The following is an 18918-nucleotide window of genomic DNA, read 5'->3' as shown; positions in this document are numbered from 1 at the left end:
GGCCAGGAGCATGGCGAGCCCGGGGCTGTGGCGAGCCGCTGCCCGTCTCCCGGGCCCGGTCTCCTGCGCTTCCTCCGGCGCCGCCGCCTCCGGGCCTGGACCGCGCCCCCCGCCCCGCGCCCCGCCGCCGCGGGCAGCCTCAGCTGCGGCCCATGAAGGAGTCCGCAGCCGCGAAGGCACCGGGACGCGGACCCCGGGGCCGCCCGCCTCCGACCGCGCTCCGCCGGGCTTCGCCGCTGCTCCGAAGGGTCCAGTGGCTTCATGCAAAGGCCCGGCCCTGTGCTCTCGCCGCCCCGCCTTGCAAAGCCACCCGGGGGCGCGCGGCCCGAGCGGCGCTGCTGCACCCGCCTCGCACCAGTTGCGCCTCGGGCTCCGCGGGCGTCCGCGTGGATCGCCCTCTCGGTGCGGAGCGCGGCTACCGCGGCGGCACTGTTCCCCCTCCCTGCGGCTTGGCTCGGTGCCTTCCAGAAGGAGTCGCCCCTCCCTGGCAACGCCCCTATTTTGCAGTCTCTGTTTGCCTGTCCGTCCGTCCTTCTGTCTGTTTTGAGCGTTGCGCCAGCCTAGTCCGCAGCCCTAGCTTGGAGCTCGTCTTCCTCCGGCCCGCTCAGGCACTGGCACACCCACACTGGCGCACTCGTGCACTCACGCCTGCACAGCCTCAAGTCCTCTTAGGTCCGCCTGCTCTTGCCTCACCCTGGCCTGTGAGCCTTCTTTAGCTGTCCCTAGAGCTTCTTCGCCCCCTGCTGGTCTGAGTCCTACACTTTTGACCATTGAGAGTCAATGCCAAGGGATGCATGCGTTTATGGCATAAATTGTATGCTGCCTTTGTAGAAATCAGAGGACGCTGAGATGTTGTATTGGCTGCTTGAAAAGTGACTACGAAACAAGGAAATAGACTTTATTTTTTGTGCCGGCCCGGATTTTGTATTTTATACGTACATATATAAAAGGGAAAGGAGCTATCCCAGACGCTATTGACTATCAATCAAATAAAAAGCTCAGTGCTAGATATGGGTTATCTCCTTTAGAGCTGTCCCACAGAACCTTCGAAACATTACAGGCTATTCCCAAAAATCTAGGTTACTCTCCAGAACTTGATAGGAGTGTTGATAAAGATGCCCCACTTAGGACTGAGAACTCTTTTATTTTCAGTGTGTGTCTCTGCGCTGATTAATATCCACTGTGTCTAGGGGCATAGACATAAATACTTGGAAGGAAGTTTGACTGTTTAGGAAATAGCAATGGCAGCTTCTACCGTAGGACCCAGGACCTCTCCGCCATTGATTTGGGGCCAGATTTTCAGTGTGGTTGTGCCATTTCATCCTTTCGCTTAGCAATGTACTCAACGTCTAGTCTCTACCTCCTTGTGAGTAAAACCTAATATATTATAGATTATATTATTATCATTATCATCGTTGTGAAGAGGTATACACGTGTGTGTGTGTGTGTGTGTGTGTGTGTAGAACAACTTTGTAAATTCAGTTCTCTTTATCCACCACATGGGTTCTGGGAGTTGAACTCAAATCATCTGGCTTGTGTGGCAAGCTCCTTTTAGCCCCTGAGTGTTGCGAGGAAGCCGCTTGTTGGTTCCTGGCTGCCTGGCTAGCTTAGACTAAAAATAATCACACAGTAACTGTATTAATTAAATCACTACTTGCCCCATTAGCTCTAGCCTCTTATTGGCTAACTCTTACCTATTAATTTAACCCATTTCTATTAATCTGTATATCACCCCCACAAGGTTGTGTTCTACCAGCAAAGTTTCAGCACATCTATCTTTGCAGGCGGCTCCATGGCGGCTCCCTGACTCTGCCCTTCTTTCTCCCAGCATTCAGTTTCATCTTCCCCGTCTACCTAAGTTCCACCCTGCTATAGGTCCAAAGCAGTTTCTTTATTCATTAATGGTAATCACAGCACACAGAGGGGACTCCCACATCAACTGAGTGGTCTTGTGATCATTGTTGCTAATTTACATTATTTTAGTATTCCTGATAGTAGTGTAGTGATAATGTCTGTGCTCTTCGTGTGTGTGTGTGTGTGTGTGTGTGTGTGTGTGTATGCACACATCATGCATTGATGACAGTGATGTTGAACATTTCCCCTAGGTGACTATTTCCATCTCCTTATCTTCTTTGACAAATGTTTGTTCATGTGTTTGGCCTCTTTTAAAATTAAAGTTTCAGAACTTTAAATTTTTTCTTGATAAAAATCTTTGGGTACATGGCTTTTCACCACTTTCTGGCTTTCATTTTCCATATTACATTTAAGAATTATTCGGCTGTCTCTCAGATTTGATGCCTTTCCTTTTTCTTTTATAAGGCTTATGACTTTACAATTTATATGTAGATCTATATATTTTAAATTAATTAAATGAAAAATGATCCCTCCCTCCCTTCTCCTTCATTTGTGGCTTAGAGAACTTATTGCTCCAGTGTAATTTATTGAAGTTTCCTCTGAATTTCTTTGGTTAAATTTCTCTGTCAATGACAACTGGACATATTCCTGTTTCCAACTATTTCCAACTTCTCTATTCCTTTCCATGAGCTGTGTGTTCACCCATCTAGCCACAGTATTTACTGATGTTACACAAACTGTTTTGAGAAGACATATTGGGTTATTGTAAATAGGACTAATTTAGAGAAAATAATAATGTTTTAAAATCAAATGTCCATTATTCATTTCTGGTAAATGAGAGAGAAATTCTTTTTATTGCCTGTTAATTCTACACTTGCTTTAATTTCCACTGCGGGCTGGATGTATAATCTCTCCAGAACTCATATGTTGGTTTCCTGCCATTAATCATCATCACAGTTGTAGGATCTGAGTAATATACCCAGTTTCTATACCCAGTGATATAACCACTTGTTTTTAATCTCAGGTACGTCCCTCTACTGCTGTCCTTTCCATTCCCCTCAGCCTTATCTAGCATTTCTCCCAGGACAGGCATCGACCATGATGTCATGAGCGAAAGCTCCCTTTCTTGACCCTCTGAGACCCTGCCTGTCAGGCTTTCCTGAGGCTGAAGTGGATGCAACCATCAATGAGCTATCAAATATGGTTAAAGGGTAAGGGGAAAGGCTCAAACACATCACTTGACTGGTAATCACATTCCTTCCTCCCTCACTGACCCAAAATCTACCAGGTGGCATGTGTCCTTCTTCCTGGTGGGGTGTAGAAGATTTGATGGTCTCCCTCTACCACCTCTGGATAAAGGTTCTGGAATGTCCCTGGTATTTGTCTCTCCTTATTACCCATGGGTTTGCTCTCTTTCCTTCTGAAACGCATGTGGGCCAGGGCCTCTTTTGGGTTTTGTCAGTTAAACTGAAGTGATAAAGAGAAAAATTGCCTTTGGCAAGGCAGCTAGCTCTCATTTTTTAAAAAATCAATAAAATTGAGACCATGCAGGCTAAACTCTTAGTTAAACTATTTAAATTTAAATATCAAGGCCTTTTACATACTTCCGTTCTTCACTTGGCATACTCTTTTGGGACTGACTCAATGATGAATATCAGTTGAGTCACCACCAAAAGAGTATGCCAAGTGAAGAAAGTCTTGCGTCCAGCTGTCAGTTTTGCCTTGGCTTCCTGTTTGGAAGGACTGTAGTTCCTAGATGCATCCGACAGAGGGCGATGTTGTGCTAGGAAATGGCCTCTAAGCAGGTTAGGAGACTTGAATCACCACAGCGGGACTTTCCCACCCTCCTTTACTGACTCAGATTTTGATAGCTTACACGTAGGGCCAGGGGACAAGCTACATGTTCAAACTGAGCAGAGGTCAAACAAGAGGTTCCCTTCTGCGCCACTCATCTGAATCCACCCAAATGATCCTATTTTGTTTGGATTCTTTTTCTTTTCCTTCCTCCACTGAAACCTAAGCTCCATCAGTTGACTCTTATTGTTTCCCTCCCACTAACAGAATCACAATAAAAAATCAGAGGCTTATCCCATATACTCCTGCACAGAAGCCCAGGGAAATGAGAGATGCGGGTAAGAATAGCTGGAGAAGGGAAGAAATAACAGTGGGGAGACAGAGAGAGGAAACTGGACTGGCAGCATCTTTTCACACCAGCATCCTTTTCTCTCCCGGTAACTCAATGCTACAGGAGACGGAGTCCAAGTGTCTTCCCCACCCATCATGCTGTCTCTCACTGTTTCTATCAGGTTGATCTGACTTTGACCATGTCTTCATTGGAAAGGAAAGGGTATTGTGGCTTAGTTGAATGAGTTAAAGCAAGAATGTTGAGTCCTTCTTTGAGTTCCTGCCAATGTGGACGTACAATTATGCATGGCCTCCAGAACCCCTTTGGGATAGTAAGCTCTCAGAACTATGTCTTACTTTTTCCACCCACAAAAGCAACTGAAGATAAGATGGGGGAAGAGTGAGTTCAAAATAAGAAAACGAAATCACCTCTGGTTTTAACTGTAATTATTTCTAATGCCTTGGTTCACCCAGTGCTATGTATCACATTACTGCTGACAAGATTTATTTCCACATTAGTAATTTATGTGTTCAGTAGCTGTAACTGCATCCCTTTACTGCAGAGCCATGGAACTTGCTCATCCGTGGTCACCACCCATCCTGTCCTGCTCCCCATCAGAGAACAATGTAACGGTGAAGAACCACGTGGGTCACTATCTTCAACCTTCCCTCCTGTAGTCAGACCTCTAACAGAGGGATCAGTGGGGACTTTTAATCCCCTTCCTCCCCCCACTGTATTTATTTCTTGGTTGACAGACTTTGTTTCGAGATCCCAGGGAATCCTCTCAGGTTCTTGAATGTACAGTAGTGAGTATGTAACAGAAAGGACAGTTATTTATAGATTACAAGTTGGCAGGCTGAGGAGTTGGCTCCAGGGTTATGGACATTTCTTCCAGAGGAACAGGGGTTTGGTTCCCAGCACCTCCATGGAAGCTCACAATACTCCAAGTGTAACTCCAATTCCAGAGGGTCTGATGACCTCTTTTCTGGCCTCCTCAGGCACTGGTCAAATACCTAGTGTGCAAGCATACATGAAGACAAAATAGTATACACGTAAAATAAATCTTAAGAAGTTTTATAGATTGAGAGCTGAGAATTTAGATCATGGCCTTGTTTCATCTCTGATGGGAATGAGTGTAGCATGCAACTCACTCAATCCTCTGTGCAAATGACAGGAAGCATTACAAGTACTTCATCTGAGATGTTTCCTAATTAATTTTAGGGAGCAAATATGAAAACTTGTAGGAAATACAGCTTAGAGTAAGCATGGAAGAAACCAGGATTGTCAACCACATGCACCTATTTTCTTCAACAAAATGGATGATGTCTGGTCACTTGGAATGCTGGGCAGTGGTCAGACAACCTGGTGATCCTTTTGCTATTCTATTAAAAGCCAGCCTCCATCTGAATTTCCCCCAGATCCTGAGAATTGTTTAGGACCTAATCATGGGCTTTGTCTCCCTCTCAGTGAATGGAAATCATCCTTATGAAAGAGGCTCTGCGTACTTCACGTCCTCCATCAGTAGAATCCATCCTTGAGCTTATTAAACATTCTTCTTTTCCAGGTCCTAACCCTGAGCACCGTTTCTCAGTCAATAGAACCCATTCATGTGATAAAGGTCTCAGATACTATAAAATAAACTATAAATGGGGTATGGTGCAAAGAAATTTCTATGTAACCATCTCTGAATCTTTGTTATAAGAACTAACTGTCACATGGGAACTCCCCCCCCCCAAATTCTACTGTGTTTAAATGTGTAAGAAAATTGAACCATGGGATCAGACTCTCTAGAGCTACACCACATTTTCATCTTCGAGGATAATTTCCCTATCAGTGGTGATACTTACAGTGACCCCATGCCCCAACAGAACTTGAAAATAATGAGGATCTTTTGGCTGTTAAGCATTAAGAAATGCATAACTAAAGGACAAACAGCTGTGGGAACCATCTTTATTACCCTAGAGCATTGAGAATGCGTGTTTGGAACAAACCAATGGGAATGCCATTCAAATCATCTTTAGGCTTATTACTTCTAACTCACTACATATACACACTTTTAAAATGTTGGTCCCTCTGTATTTCCTTTGGGAAAGACAGACAGTGCAGGAGAAAGAAAACATTACACAATAGTGCTAGGAGATATCTGGAAAATAAGGGAAACTGAAGAATTGATGCAATTGCTGGTGAATCTGACCCCTTAACAATCATTCCACACTATCTTATCCACGCCTGGCCCTGCCCTCAGATAATCTAAGATTGCCAGCTGTCTTCAGTACATACGTCCCTTGATTTTGATGGTGGTGAGCTTGTTTCCTGACCACGCCTTCCTTTCTCGTCAAGAGAATAGGACTTGAGTGTCACATTGCTGAGAAGTGTTCTAGGCTGTGTCCAGTGTCCTCCTGGCCCACTTCATGGTGAATGCCAAGAAGTAAAAACCATCTCTTCCAGTGTTCACTCCCCATAACTCAAGTCCAGGAGCTCCCAGGTGTCCACATTGATAGCAGAGACCAGTTCCCTTGCCTGCTCAATGACTTCCACACCATTCCTTAAAGATGCATTCCAGACTCCAGTCTTAAGCCAGAAAGCCAGAGCAGAAGAAAAGCAAGTGACTTCAGGGACTTCCTGGAGCTAAGAAACCTATGACCCAGTGATCTGGCTGAGCTCTGGTCAGCAGAGAAGGAAAATACAGATAAAACCAAATGAAGCAGTGCCTTTAAATTAGTTAAAAGAAATAAATCCTCTTCCCTTATTCTCTTTGGCCCACAACTTCAGCTTCCATGCTCTGAAATTTTTCATATCTTTGCATCTCCTGACACTAAGTCCACTGAGACCCGATGTTTGCTTAATCTTTTTCATGTTACTTTACTTAAATAGTTCAACTAAACTATTTTTTTGTGTGTTTTGGAGTTGTTCATGAACTTCGAAAAAAATGCCAAGTCCACAGGGAGTAATCTAGAACATCCATCTTTTGGTAGTATCCATCATTTTAAGAGTTCATAAAACATTATTGTCTGCAGAATAATAACACCATAGGCAATTCCCTTAAATGTGGAAAATAGATTAAATTCTTTTAGGACTATGGGTTCAGCATTTCTTCTTCCTGAAAATTTCCAAAGATTTTATTATACCAATATTTATTTTGCTTAATATCAGCAATAATGGATTCCATAGTAGAACCAAACTCAATAATACTGTGAACTCCACTTTGATACTCACAAGAGAAGCCAGCAGCATGCATGGCCACCAATGAGCAATTAGAATCAAACACCAGGGACCCAGAAGACCCAAAAAAAAAAAGTGGTGTCATAGGTAACTACATCTGAATTGCCAAACAGCTCCTGGAAGCTTCTTTGGGTGTATATGGAGAGAAAAGGCCCACAGACATAGTCGCCTGCTGCCTCTCTTGCCTGAACATTTTCCTCACATTTTCTTCCTCGATTATATTGAGGGACCACTGTACAACCATCTTTAGACTTCTTTTCTCCATCTGGGTGGCCAATGATATAAATCAACCCATTAAGTGGCGCAGGTCCTATTCCATTATACAGTCCAGCAGGTACCTCTCGTCCATTTTCCTCTAGTTCTAGGACAGCGTAGTCAAGCTTTTCACTAGATATCTCAAACCAGGGTTTAACATTAAAAGCATTGTCTTCTCTTGGTGGGAACTCTTCATAATCAAAGATCACCTTTACACATCGAGAAATTGTGCTTGCCCACTTACTTGGCTCTACGCCTTCCCCCACGATGTCAGTTATCACATGCCGACAAGTGAAAATGTACGACTCTTTAAAAACAAAGCAGGTGGCACAGCCCTCATTTCCATTATTGTTCCACCGCAGGTACCCAACTGAGTCACTGGCCTGTGAAAGATGTTTGAGCACTTTAACAGAAGTAGAATTTTTTGTCAGTTTCCCAAAGTTTTCTTTGTGAATTTTGAATAAGGAAGCTTTCTTCTTTCTTTTTTCACTTTCTTCCTTGATGTATGCTCTGAGTTTTTCTCGTTGTTCTTTCAATATGGGGTATTGATCTACAATGTATTCGTCTACCCTATGAAAGCTTCTGTTCTCTAACTCAGAATTCTGAGTGACAGATGATATCCTCGGGTTGTTTGTTTGCTTAGTCTCAACCTGAAAGAGCTTGCCATCTAACTCATCAACCGGCTGGGTGATGTCTATGACGGTGTCCAGTCCTTTAATGAGCTTCCAATCGTCACTCTCTACAAAAGAAAGAAACCTGCCATCCTTCCTCAGAGTGTCCTTGATGGTCTCTCCTTTGAGGCCATAGACACAGAGTTTGTACCCCTCTTGTTGAAGTTCCCCATATTTCAGAATCTTTCTTCTCTTACTCCCAATTGCATGAATATAAAATAGGACATAATTGGTAGATGGATGGTCCTGTGGTTCAAACAATTGCTTATTATCTTCCAGCTCACTTTTACACGGCGAAAATCTAATGACCAAGTGGCAGCCTTCTGGAAAACAGCAGAGGGGCATGCCAAGGTTTACGTACCCTTCGATTCCTTCTTTGCCACACACCAGCATTCTTTTGCCTTGTTGATTTTCTATCTCTTCTTTGACAGCATTGAGAGTGATGAGTGCTGCATATAAGCTACTTTTCTCACTGTGTGTCAGCTCATGCTTCATTTTTTTGTTTTTTCTGTGGTTAACATCCAAAGTGACTATAATTTTCTTATTTGGGGGAGGACTCTGATCTTGTTGAATTTTCTTAGATGAAAGTGATCTTTGGCCCTGGCTGTTGGTTATATCTTTTGGCATTTTTCTAGGGTCCCCTTTTATTTGCGAAATACCGGAATCATTCTGTTCTTCTTTAGGGACCTAAAAATAAATGGTGAATACTTTATAACTAAAAACTCTAGTCATATTTCTTTTTTTAGTGTCAACTCCCTTCATTTTTGTGGGAAATTAAATGCCTATTTCAAAAGACCAGTAAATAGAATTAAAACAGAGTTTATCTTGGGATCTAAAATACTACCTCAACTTGCTATCACATCAGTCAGAAAAGCTCCTCTTGTTACACATGGTGCATTTTCTAACAAATAGTAGAATAGACACAAGTGTTATCCAGCTACTCAAAGGTCTACCAGCTTGCATGGATGGTATTTCAAGTTATTTTTATTATTTTCAGCAATATACAGTTTATCTTATCCAAGCATAAGGTATATTGCAATAACAGTTTATTAAGCTATTTATTTACCATTAATTGTTTTTTTTAAGATTTATGACATGTATATGAATGTTCTGCCTACATGTATTCATGTGTTCCATATGCAAGCCTGGTGCCCATAGAGGCTAGAAGAAGGCATCAGATTCACTTGAACTGGGAGTCGCCAGGGTTTGTAAACCACACGTGGGTGCTGGGAATCAAACTCAGTTCCTGTACATCAACAACAAATAATCAGCGATTTATTGAGATAGAGTCTTGCTATGTAGTTAAGACATCCCTGGAATTCAGTGTGCTACCCAGGTTTGCTTCAAACTCATAATTTTCATATTTCCTTCATAGCGTGATTCAGGCAACATTTATCATGAAATGAATGGATACTATTCCCTTTGTCTTTTTGCATGAGCTTATACAATTTTTTTGTAAATTTTCATCATCTCCCGTTTTTTATAGGACTTTCACTAAGAAAGTCCAGGAAGGAGGAAAATGGGAGGACATAAATCAAATTCGGTAAACAGGAAAGTCTCAATGAAAACGAAAAATGCCCATGGCAGTTGTTGCTTGCTGTGTGCTTGACAGGACGTCACATCACCTGGGAGATGGGTCTCTGGACACATCTGTAGGGGTGTTGTTTTGGTTACATCAATTCTAGTGAGAACCAACCTGAACCCTGCTGGCAACATTCCCTAGGTTAGATCCTGGACCATTTAAGATGATAAGGGGGAACTGAGCATGCATTCATTGCTCTCTACTATTGACTTTGCATGCAACGTAACTAACTCTCCCAGGGACCTACTTCTGTGACTTCCTTGCCATGATGGGTTGTAAGAAACTGTGAGCCAAACAAACCCTTCCTATTCTAAGTTGCTTTTGGGGTATTTTATCACAACAACAGAAAAAAAAAAAAACTAAGACAGTAGCTGACAACTATGTCTGAAAGGGTCATTTTCCCTAGGTCATATTCACCTGAGAAAGATGTCAATATGCAACCAGTTCACAGGCCAGTGAAATCACTCACTGGTAATGGAAGCATCGATGTTGGAGCTTGGTTAAAAATTATACCTGTCATCAATTTAGTGACACTAACATTCTCAGTTAAACAGACAAAAAGAATGCAAGGCAATCTAAATCTAAATTCTATCCAGGCATAGAGTCTCTTTAAATACATCTCTGTAGTCTAGATTTGGTCAGAAACATGCTTTTCACTTCCACAGGAGTACTATAATAGACCTTTATATATTCAAATACTCCTAGACAGATATGGACATTTTTGTCAATTTTTTTTTCTTTTCCTTTTTGAGGCATTCTATAGTTCACTCTGGTATCAAATTCACAGTCCTCTATTCTCAGCCTTTGGAATGTTGGGATTACAGCATTGTGTCACCTTTCCTTGAAAGGGAAAGAGATCACATGTATTCCTCAAGCTTGCTGTTACAGAGCAGGACAGAAATAAACAGACCTTGTGTAGACATGAGTTTTCTAATTATTTAGATGCCTCGTTTTCTAGAATCTAGACACAAATAAACAAGAAAAAGACTTTGAGTTTGCACATCAAGTGCCTGACACTTCTCAACTGTCTTGATATAATAAAGGAACATTTTAGTCTCGGAGGACACAATTGTTTGTCATAACAGAGCTTGAAAATAGGAGGTTCTGAATATCTCAGCAAACTTTCCCAAGTCTTTATCGTGGGCTCAAGCACTCCGCTCTCTCTTTTGTTTTCATACACAAATTGGACCAACCTTCCTCACTTGCCTATGAAGTTTATAATAAGAATATACAAAATCATCATCCTGAAAACAAAACAAGAATATACAAAATCCTTTGTAAACTATAAAGTACCAAGCAAATATAGGCTGGTATGATTGAAGGGACCAATCATACTCAGATATTTCAGTACTATTAAATAGTATTAACTTTGTTTCACAGATTGCTGTGACATGTTAAATATGATCTCATAAACAGTATTAATTTTGTCTGTTCCACAGGTTGATATGACATATTATATTTGATTTATTTTATTAAGGTTTCAGACATGATTGCAACTTTTTTATTAAACATTGCTTTGGTATAGCTAAAATCTCTATTACATTCCCCATCTTTGTTGCCATTCACCAAATTAAAGTAGCTGAGAAAGATCCTAGAGTATGTCATTGTCCCAATCAACAATAAGGCATTTTCTTGGCAGTAGATCCTATGTGACCTAAGACCCATGGTGGCTAAGACTGGTACTAGTATATCTTACAAGCAAAATTTATAGACATACCTGATGGAAAAACTCATGGATTTTTTTATTTTTTCTTGGATTGAATGGGATCGTCTGTGATCTGCGCTTCTTAGGGCTCATGGTGAATTTGAGATGAGGCAGGTGGCTCAGCTGAAACACAAACTTCAAAATGGCTCAAGTTGAGTTGGGAATTTAGTTCAGTGGCAGAATGCTTGTCTAGTAAATGCAAGACCCTGGTTCAGTCCTCAGCTCAGAAAAACAAGAAAGAGTGGGGAGGAGAAAGAGGAAGAGAGGGAGGGAAAGAGAGAAAGAAAGAAGAAAGAAAGAAAGAAAGAAAGAAAGAAAGAAAGAAAGAAAGAAAGAGAGAGAGAGAGAGAGAGAGAAAGGTGTTTCAAGTTTCAAGTTATGGCAGTATCTCTACATACAGACTAAAAGATGAACTGGGTCCTATATCCTATCTTTCCCCTTCAGCTCTGGCCTTGCTTGTCCCAGGATGGTATCCACCAAACATAGTCACCCAAATAACAAAAGCACAGCATCACATGCCATGCCCTCTACCAAACACTTAACAGAAATCATCTGTGTTAGCTAACCCCGTCACTACCATGGAAAGCAGGTTCTATATAGATTTTGTTGAGAGAAAGGATATGCCTGACAAGGGAGATGGTGTATCCAAACCCACAGCTTGAAGTAAACAGAGAATTCAAATACCCATACCCTACAAAGAGTTTGCAGCTGGGAAACTCAAAACAATGTTCTACTTACATTGGTGTTAAAAATCAGCCCTTTGTTTAATAAAGAGATGATAAGGGCAGGAAACTATACAGAATAAGAACTGATCATTAACTTGAAAACAAAGGAAACAGAAAAGAATTATCAAAAAGAAGTCTGAAAAGTTGACCAAAATGACAGTTAGAAACATTAATTACGACTTTAGGCCTTTGTTTGAAGTGGTATTTTCTCCTGCTGTCTCTGCAAAGGGAAAGAGCAGTTTAAATGCAATGCTGAACTCTCTGGCAGTGCTAAATATCACCTGAAGAACGAGCACCACAGAGGGCAGAAAGCTCATCTGTCTGCTGTACGTCGCCATCAGAACAACGCCTAGTATGTGGCCAACCCTAACACTTCAGTTAGAAAGACACATTTAAAGAATGAGTGGAGAGCTTGACGTCTTTCTAGAGAGGTTAAATTTTCATTCAAAATCACAAAACTCCAGTGAGTATACTTTGCCAAATTTGTATCAACATCGTTTTCTAACTGAAAAGACAAGAAAGTGAAATCAAATAATGAACTTCCAAATGTCTATCATACAGCAAACAATTTGTTCTTAGAGATTCTTCTCATATTACATATTTTTCTTCCTGAGACAAAGTATCATGAAACTTAGGCTGGCCATAGACTTTGAACCCCTGATCCTCCTGCCTCCATCTTTCTACTGTCTATACCAGACACATCTGGCACATGTGGTTCAGAGAACCAAACCCATGGGTTCTTTCATGAAGGATAAACACTCTACCAACTGGCCACATATGTAACCTTAGAGTAGTGGTTCTTAACCTTCCTAATGTTGTGACCCTTTACTACAGTTTCTCATGTTCTGTTGACTCCCAATCATTAAATTATTTTGTTGCTACTCCATAACTGTAATTCTGCTACTGTTACAAATTATAATGTAAATATCTCATATGCAACCCTCAAAGGTTGAGAACTGCCACCTACAAAGTCTTTTTAACTAGTAGATTGCATATAGCGACATGGTAAGATTTTAACACTAAGTTACTTTCTGTCTGTACAAGTTAAGGACATTTTCTTATATATTTCCAATGCCAATTTATTCACATCAAAATACAACTGAGATACATAAATCATATTTTAAATGTATTTTTCTTTAAAACAAGTTTTGTTTTCTAGCCCAAAATGACCTCAAACTGACCATCCTCCAGCCCCATTCTTTTTTTTTATTCATTTATTAAAGATTTCTGTCTCTTCCCCACCACCGCCTCCCATTTCCCTCCCCCTCTCCCAATCAAGTCCCCCTCCCTCGTCAGCCCAAACAACCTAGATGCCCTTCAATTGAAGAATGGATGAAGAAAGTATGGAATATATACATATTAGAGTACTACTCAGCAGTAAAAAACAAGGACTTCTTGAAGTTTGCAGGCAAATGGATGGAAATAGAAAACACTATCCTGAGTGAGGTAAGCCAGACCCAAAAAGAGGAACATGGGATGTACTCACTCATATTTGGTTTCTAGCCATAAATAAAGGGCATTAAGCCTATAATTCGTGATCTTAGAGAAGCTAAATAAGAAGGAGAACCCAAAGAAAAACATATAGTCATCCTCCTGAATATTAACCTTCATCAGGCGATGAAAGGAGACAGAGACAGAGACCCACATTGGAGCTCCAGCCCCATTCTCTTCAGTATTAGAGTTTAAGTGAGCACCACCACACCCAACTTAATTATGCTTTTTAACTCTTTCCATTTAGAAAACTATCAGAAGAAAACACAAACATTGTTTGCAGATGGCCACCCCTGGCTACCTTCTCTCTGTTTTATAACTGAAGTTCTGAGTCAAGTAGGAGCCATCCAAAGACTTAGCCATGATCTTAACCGTGATTTCTATGGTCTTAACCCCTTCATTGTGGAGCCTGAGCCCTTGATTTCCACCAGTAGCTACTGCTAATGAGCTGTGAAAGAGATCTCCTGCCTTACCTGGGCCTGGTTTCCTGTTGGTGAAAAGCAACTGTAAATGAGACAAGGACCGCCTATAAAGACATGCACAGCGGAGTCTGTGGCAGTGAGTCTGGGCTCAGCTCAGACTGCCACCCACCTGCTGCATGACCCTGGGCACAATGGCTATTTTCTGCTTCTCCCTTACCCTGAGAGGAATGACAGAGTCAGCCTCTGCTGTTGTGAAGATTAAAAAACATGTAATGTGGATAAAGTCTTCAAGCAATGACCATATGTAACAGATAGTTCTGTGAACATTATTGATAGTGCTGCTGTCAATACCAATATTCAATCACGAGTATACTCCTTGGACTGTAGGAAATGAAAATGGACGAGTACTTGAAGAACCAGACTGGACTATATGATCTCTGCAGGCCAAAAATTTTGTTCAGCCAGAAAAACAAGCCCAGCTTCTCTGTCTGTTGATGGATGACTCATACTATGAGTATTTAAAAATTAAAGTGCACACAGCCAGGCAATGGTGACTCACTTTAATCCCAGCTCTCCACTCAAGAGGCAGAGGTAGGGGAATCTTTGTGAGTCGAGGCCAGCCTGGTCTACAGAGTACGTTCTAGGACAGCCAGGGCTGTCGCAGAAAGAAATATGAATCTTGTCGTTCACTGGCACATACTTAAGCAGTTAACAGTGGGAAATGCGAACAGGCTATGAGCCATTCCATGTTCATTTCCAGTATCCATGTTGAATCATGTTATATTAAAGTGTGAAGTGCCTGTAGTGAACCTCGACCAACCCCATTATAGTTTGAGAAGACAAAGTCCACTGAGCTAATTATATTTGTTTTATATTTTCAATAAAGCAATAAGCCCACACAGCTTGGACAAGGTCCTGCCTCCAGTCTCCTGGACAGTTTCCTGGAATTTCTCTTTCTCTATCTTCTTCCCCTTTCTCTCTCTCCCTCTCCTTTTTCTTTCCTTAAGCCTTTCTCACCCTTCCTCCCTACTCCCCAATCACTTCCTCTTCCTCTCTCCTCCTCCTCCTTCTCTACCATCTCTCCCACCTTCACTTCCCCCTGTCTTAAGGTCTCTTGCCTCTTTTTTTTTTTCCCCTACCACCGTGTGTCATTCTTTCTAGCATTCTGGGGCAAGAAGTAGCCCCTGAAAATAAACCTGGGCTACCTGGGTCCTCCAGATGGACAGCACCTTCGCTTTTGGCCCCAAGGATGCTCCATACTTAGAAGCTCCCCGAGGTTTCAGTGTGTCTGAGTTCAGGACTCCCCTCCCCCACCCATCCCCGCAGACTATCACAGTTTGTTCATAGACTCTTGCTCATGGCCAGCACCTGTTATACTTGAATCCAGCACCCAGCATTAAGTCTGTTCTTTCTGAGGGAAACCCTCTCAATGCCCTGAAGGGACACAGGGTCTGACAATGAACAAGCATGCCAGTTAGAACTTTGAGGACGCTACTCTAGTGAATAATAAAGACAACTGCTACTGTCTAGCCCTTGGAAGAACATTCTGGGTTAGCACACTTATGCTGATGGAAACAGCAGACAAACAAGTCAGGTTAAAGTAGTAGCCAGCTATTTATGTATAGACGGCTTCCACGCTACACACTAGGCATGCCTGAGGAAGAAGTCAGTACTTTTCACTCACTCTGTGTATTTTTATTCTAAAAAAGAAACAGATTTAGGAAATGTATTGGTGAATTTTTGCTATACACAACATTTGGATATGAAGAAATTATATATATATTATTCTTCCCAACCACTGCTTCCCCTCCCTTCAATCCCCCCGGCCCCTCTTCCTCTCCCCACCTTCCCTCTCCTTCATATCCATTCACCCTCTGCCCCCCCACCCCAATCCACGTGCCATCAAAAAAAAAAGAAAAGTCTTCCAGCGATGGCTTCACAAAATTCTTAATTCTTTACAGACTTAAAGGACAATACTTAACTTCATATGGAAAAAGAAAAACCCAGGATAGCTAAAACAATCCCGTATAATAAAAGAATATCAAGAGTTTTCACCACCCCTGGTTTCAATCTGTACTACCGAGATATTCTAATAAAAACCGCATGGTATTGTTATCAAACGAGACAGATTGATTAATCGATTCTAACTGAAGAGACAGAAATTAATCTTTTTTAAAATATTTTTATGGTTTATTTAACTATTTTATGTGCATTGGTGTGAAGGTGTCAGATCCCCTGCAACTGGATCTACAGACAGTTGTGAGCTGCCATGTGGGTGCTGGGAATTGAACCGGAATCTCTGGAAGAGCAGTCAGTACTCTTAACCACTGAGCCATCTCTCCAGCCCCAGAAATTAATCTTTTTTTATATATAAAGGGAATTTATTAGAATGGCTGACAGGCAGTGGTCAAGCTAGTCCAACAGTGGCTGTTTCCCAGTGGAGAGCCCAAGAATCCAATAGTTATCTAGTCCACGAGGCTGAATGTTTAAGTCATCTTCAGTTTACCCTGGAATCCCAAAGGAGCAGGTTCAAGATAAAGGACTATTCCTTTACGCTATGTGAACATATGTTGCTGTGATTGTTTTAATTAAAAAGCTGCCTGGCCTATAGCGGAACAGGATAAGGTTAGGCAGGAGAGCCAAACTGAGAATCCTGGGAGGAAAAAGGGCAGAGAAGGGAGTCTCAGGTCAGACATAGAGGAAGCAAGATGTGTACAAAATGAGGTAACAAGCCACGAGCTACGTGGCAACTTATAGATAAGAAATACGGAGCCGGGCGGTGGTGGCGCACGCCTTTAATCCCAGCACTCAGAAATTAATCTTAAGGAGCATTTTACTCACTGGCTTTTCCCCCAGGGCTTGATCTTCACTCCAGCAGCTAGAATTCCGCGTCTTTTTGAAAAAATGAAACCAGGCTGTCTCTATATGTCATTGGCTCTGGGAGTAGAGACTGTGGATTGGTCTTTTCGCTGCCCAGCAACCCGCTATGCATCATTCCATTGGCCGAGCTCAGCGCGGGTTTTGACCTGAAAGATACTTCCTGGTCCCTGATGGCCAAGTTGCGAAAGCAGCCAAACGCGCGCTTCGAGTGGGTGTGGACCTCTACTCTCCAGGGATCCCCTCTAAGAGTCCAGTGGAATGACCGGTGCCGACTGGACTAGGCGGGAAGCCGAGGAGCCAGGACTCGGTGGAAGGTTCAGCCTGGCTTCAGGAAGCTGCGCATGACCAGGGATACCCCCCCCCCCCGCCCCCGGCGGGACAAGGCAGGAGCGCCCAGGTAGCAGGTGCAATTGGTTGCTGCAGGCAGGAAGTGGATGAGCAAGGAGGAGGAAAAGGAGAACCCAGGGTTTTACTAGGGGGCAACATCCCTACAGGGGACCAGGCTCAGTACTCGAACAGTCAGGAAGAAGCTGCAAATCCTTAGAAAAGACAGATGGGTCTTTTTAAAAAATCTTAATTGTTAGACAAACAGAGCATTTGTTTATTATTTGTGTCTTATGTGAATTCCTGCACCTGCCACGTGTCACAACTTTCAGAAATTCCTTCTTCCCTACCATGTGGGTCTGTCTCGTGGATCGAACTCAGATTATCGCGTTTGGCAGTAGATGCTGAGCCTAATAAACCTATCTTCTAGATGTACATTGTTGAGAGTAAATATTTTCCACCGGGGGGGGGGAGGGAGATTGTGTCCACTCCAGAGATGTACATCTCAGATATTCTGTTAAGTACTTGCCATCTGTTAGTCTGATCTGAAATGTGATGTTAAAATAAAAAAAAAAAAAATGGGTCTGAAGCCAACCTGGTTTACAAAGCGAGGTTCTTCTATATCAAGGCGACACAGAGAAATTCCTCTGTCTCTAAAAATCAAAAACAAACAAATAGTATAAAATTATATATATGTATACCCTATTTTAAGGGAAAGCACAAGCTACCTCATCAAAACACACATTGATCATATGTTGAAACGGTAACATTGAAGATCAGGATGGAGTAAGGCACTGTAATTAAATCAGCCCTTCTACCACTCCCCATTCAAATTGTTCACAGCTCTTTGGCACTACAGGCAATGCTTCAGTAACATATACATACAAATATCTTCACATCCTGGCAAGTTTCTCACAAGATTGATTTAAAAAGGAGCATTATCTAAACAAGGAGTGCGCCCTCCCTCCCTCCTCTCTCTCTCCCTCCTCTCTCTGTCTCTCCTCTCTCTGTCTCTCCTCTCCCTGTCTCTCTCCTCTCTCTCTCTCTCTCTCTCCTCTCTCTCTCTCTCTCTCTCTCTCTCTCTCTCTCTCTCTCTCTCTCTCTCTCTCTCTCTCTGTCTTCAGGTTGACACTGGGTGTTTTCCAGGATAGCCCCTCACTTTATTTACTGAAACTAGATCTATCTCAAAACCCAGAAGGTAGATGTCTCTGTTAGTCTTACTAGCCAGCCAGCTTGGTCCAGGTATCCCCAGTCTCTGCCTTCAGTTGACGGGGATTGTTGAAATAGGAGTGGCAGGGCTGCGTCCCCGGCACCAGGCCGCCCGCATGGCTAGTTTATACCCAGAAATAATTACACGGAAACTGTATTCTTTCAAACACTGCCTGGCCCGGCTAGATCCAGTTTCTTATTGGCTAGCTCTTATATATTGTTCTAACCCATTTCTAATATTCTGTGTAGCCCATGAGCTGGCTTACCAGAGAGGATCTTAACCTGCGTCTGTCTGGCGTGGGAGCATCATGGCAACTCTCTCAGCTTCTTTTTCCCAGCATTCTCCTCTGTCTACTCCGCCTACCTAATTTTCTGTCCTATGAGGGCTAAGGCAGTTTCTTTATTATTAACCAATGAAATCAACAGATAAGATACAAGACCCACCTCCATCAG

General features: G+C 42.3%; 1 protein-coding gene across 1 annotated transcript; it reads right to left on the bottom strand.

Moving 5' to 3' along the window:
* Nucleotides 1-5922: 5922 nt before the first annotated feature.
* Nucleotides 5923-18909, bottom strand: Fam111a (FAM111 trypsin like peptidase A). Its single transcript, XM_050136820.1, is given in 5 exon segments — nucleotides 5923-7274; nucleotides 7276-8814; nucleotides 11427-11549; nucleotides 17852-17909; nucleotides 18732-18909. Coding segments are annotated over 3 exon segments (1839 nt in total). The 5' UTR covers nucleotides 11508-11549; nucleotides 17852-17909; nucleotides 18732-18909; the 3' UTR covers nucleotides 5923-7055.
* Between the last annotated feature and the right edge of the window lie 9 nt (nucleotides 18910-18918).

Source organism: Alexandromys fortis, unplaced genomic scaffold, assembly GCF_014885135.2.
Source record: "Alexandromys fortis isolate MF-2015 unplaced genomic scaffold, M_Fortis_MF-2015_v1.1 scaffold_3, whole genome shotgun sequence".
In the NCBI taxonomy this organism is placed as follows: Eukaryota; Metazoa; Chordata; class Mammalia; order Rodentia; family Cricetidae; genus Alexandromys; species Alexandromys fortis.
Note: the sequence above shows the minus strand (reverse complement) of the source record. Positions and strands in the feature narration are given on the sequence as shown.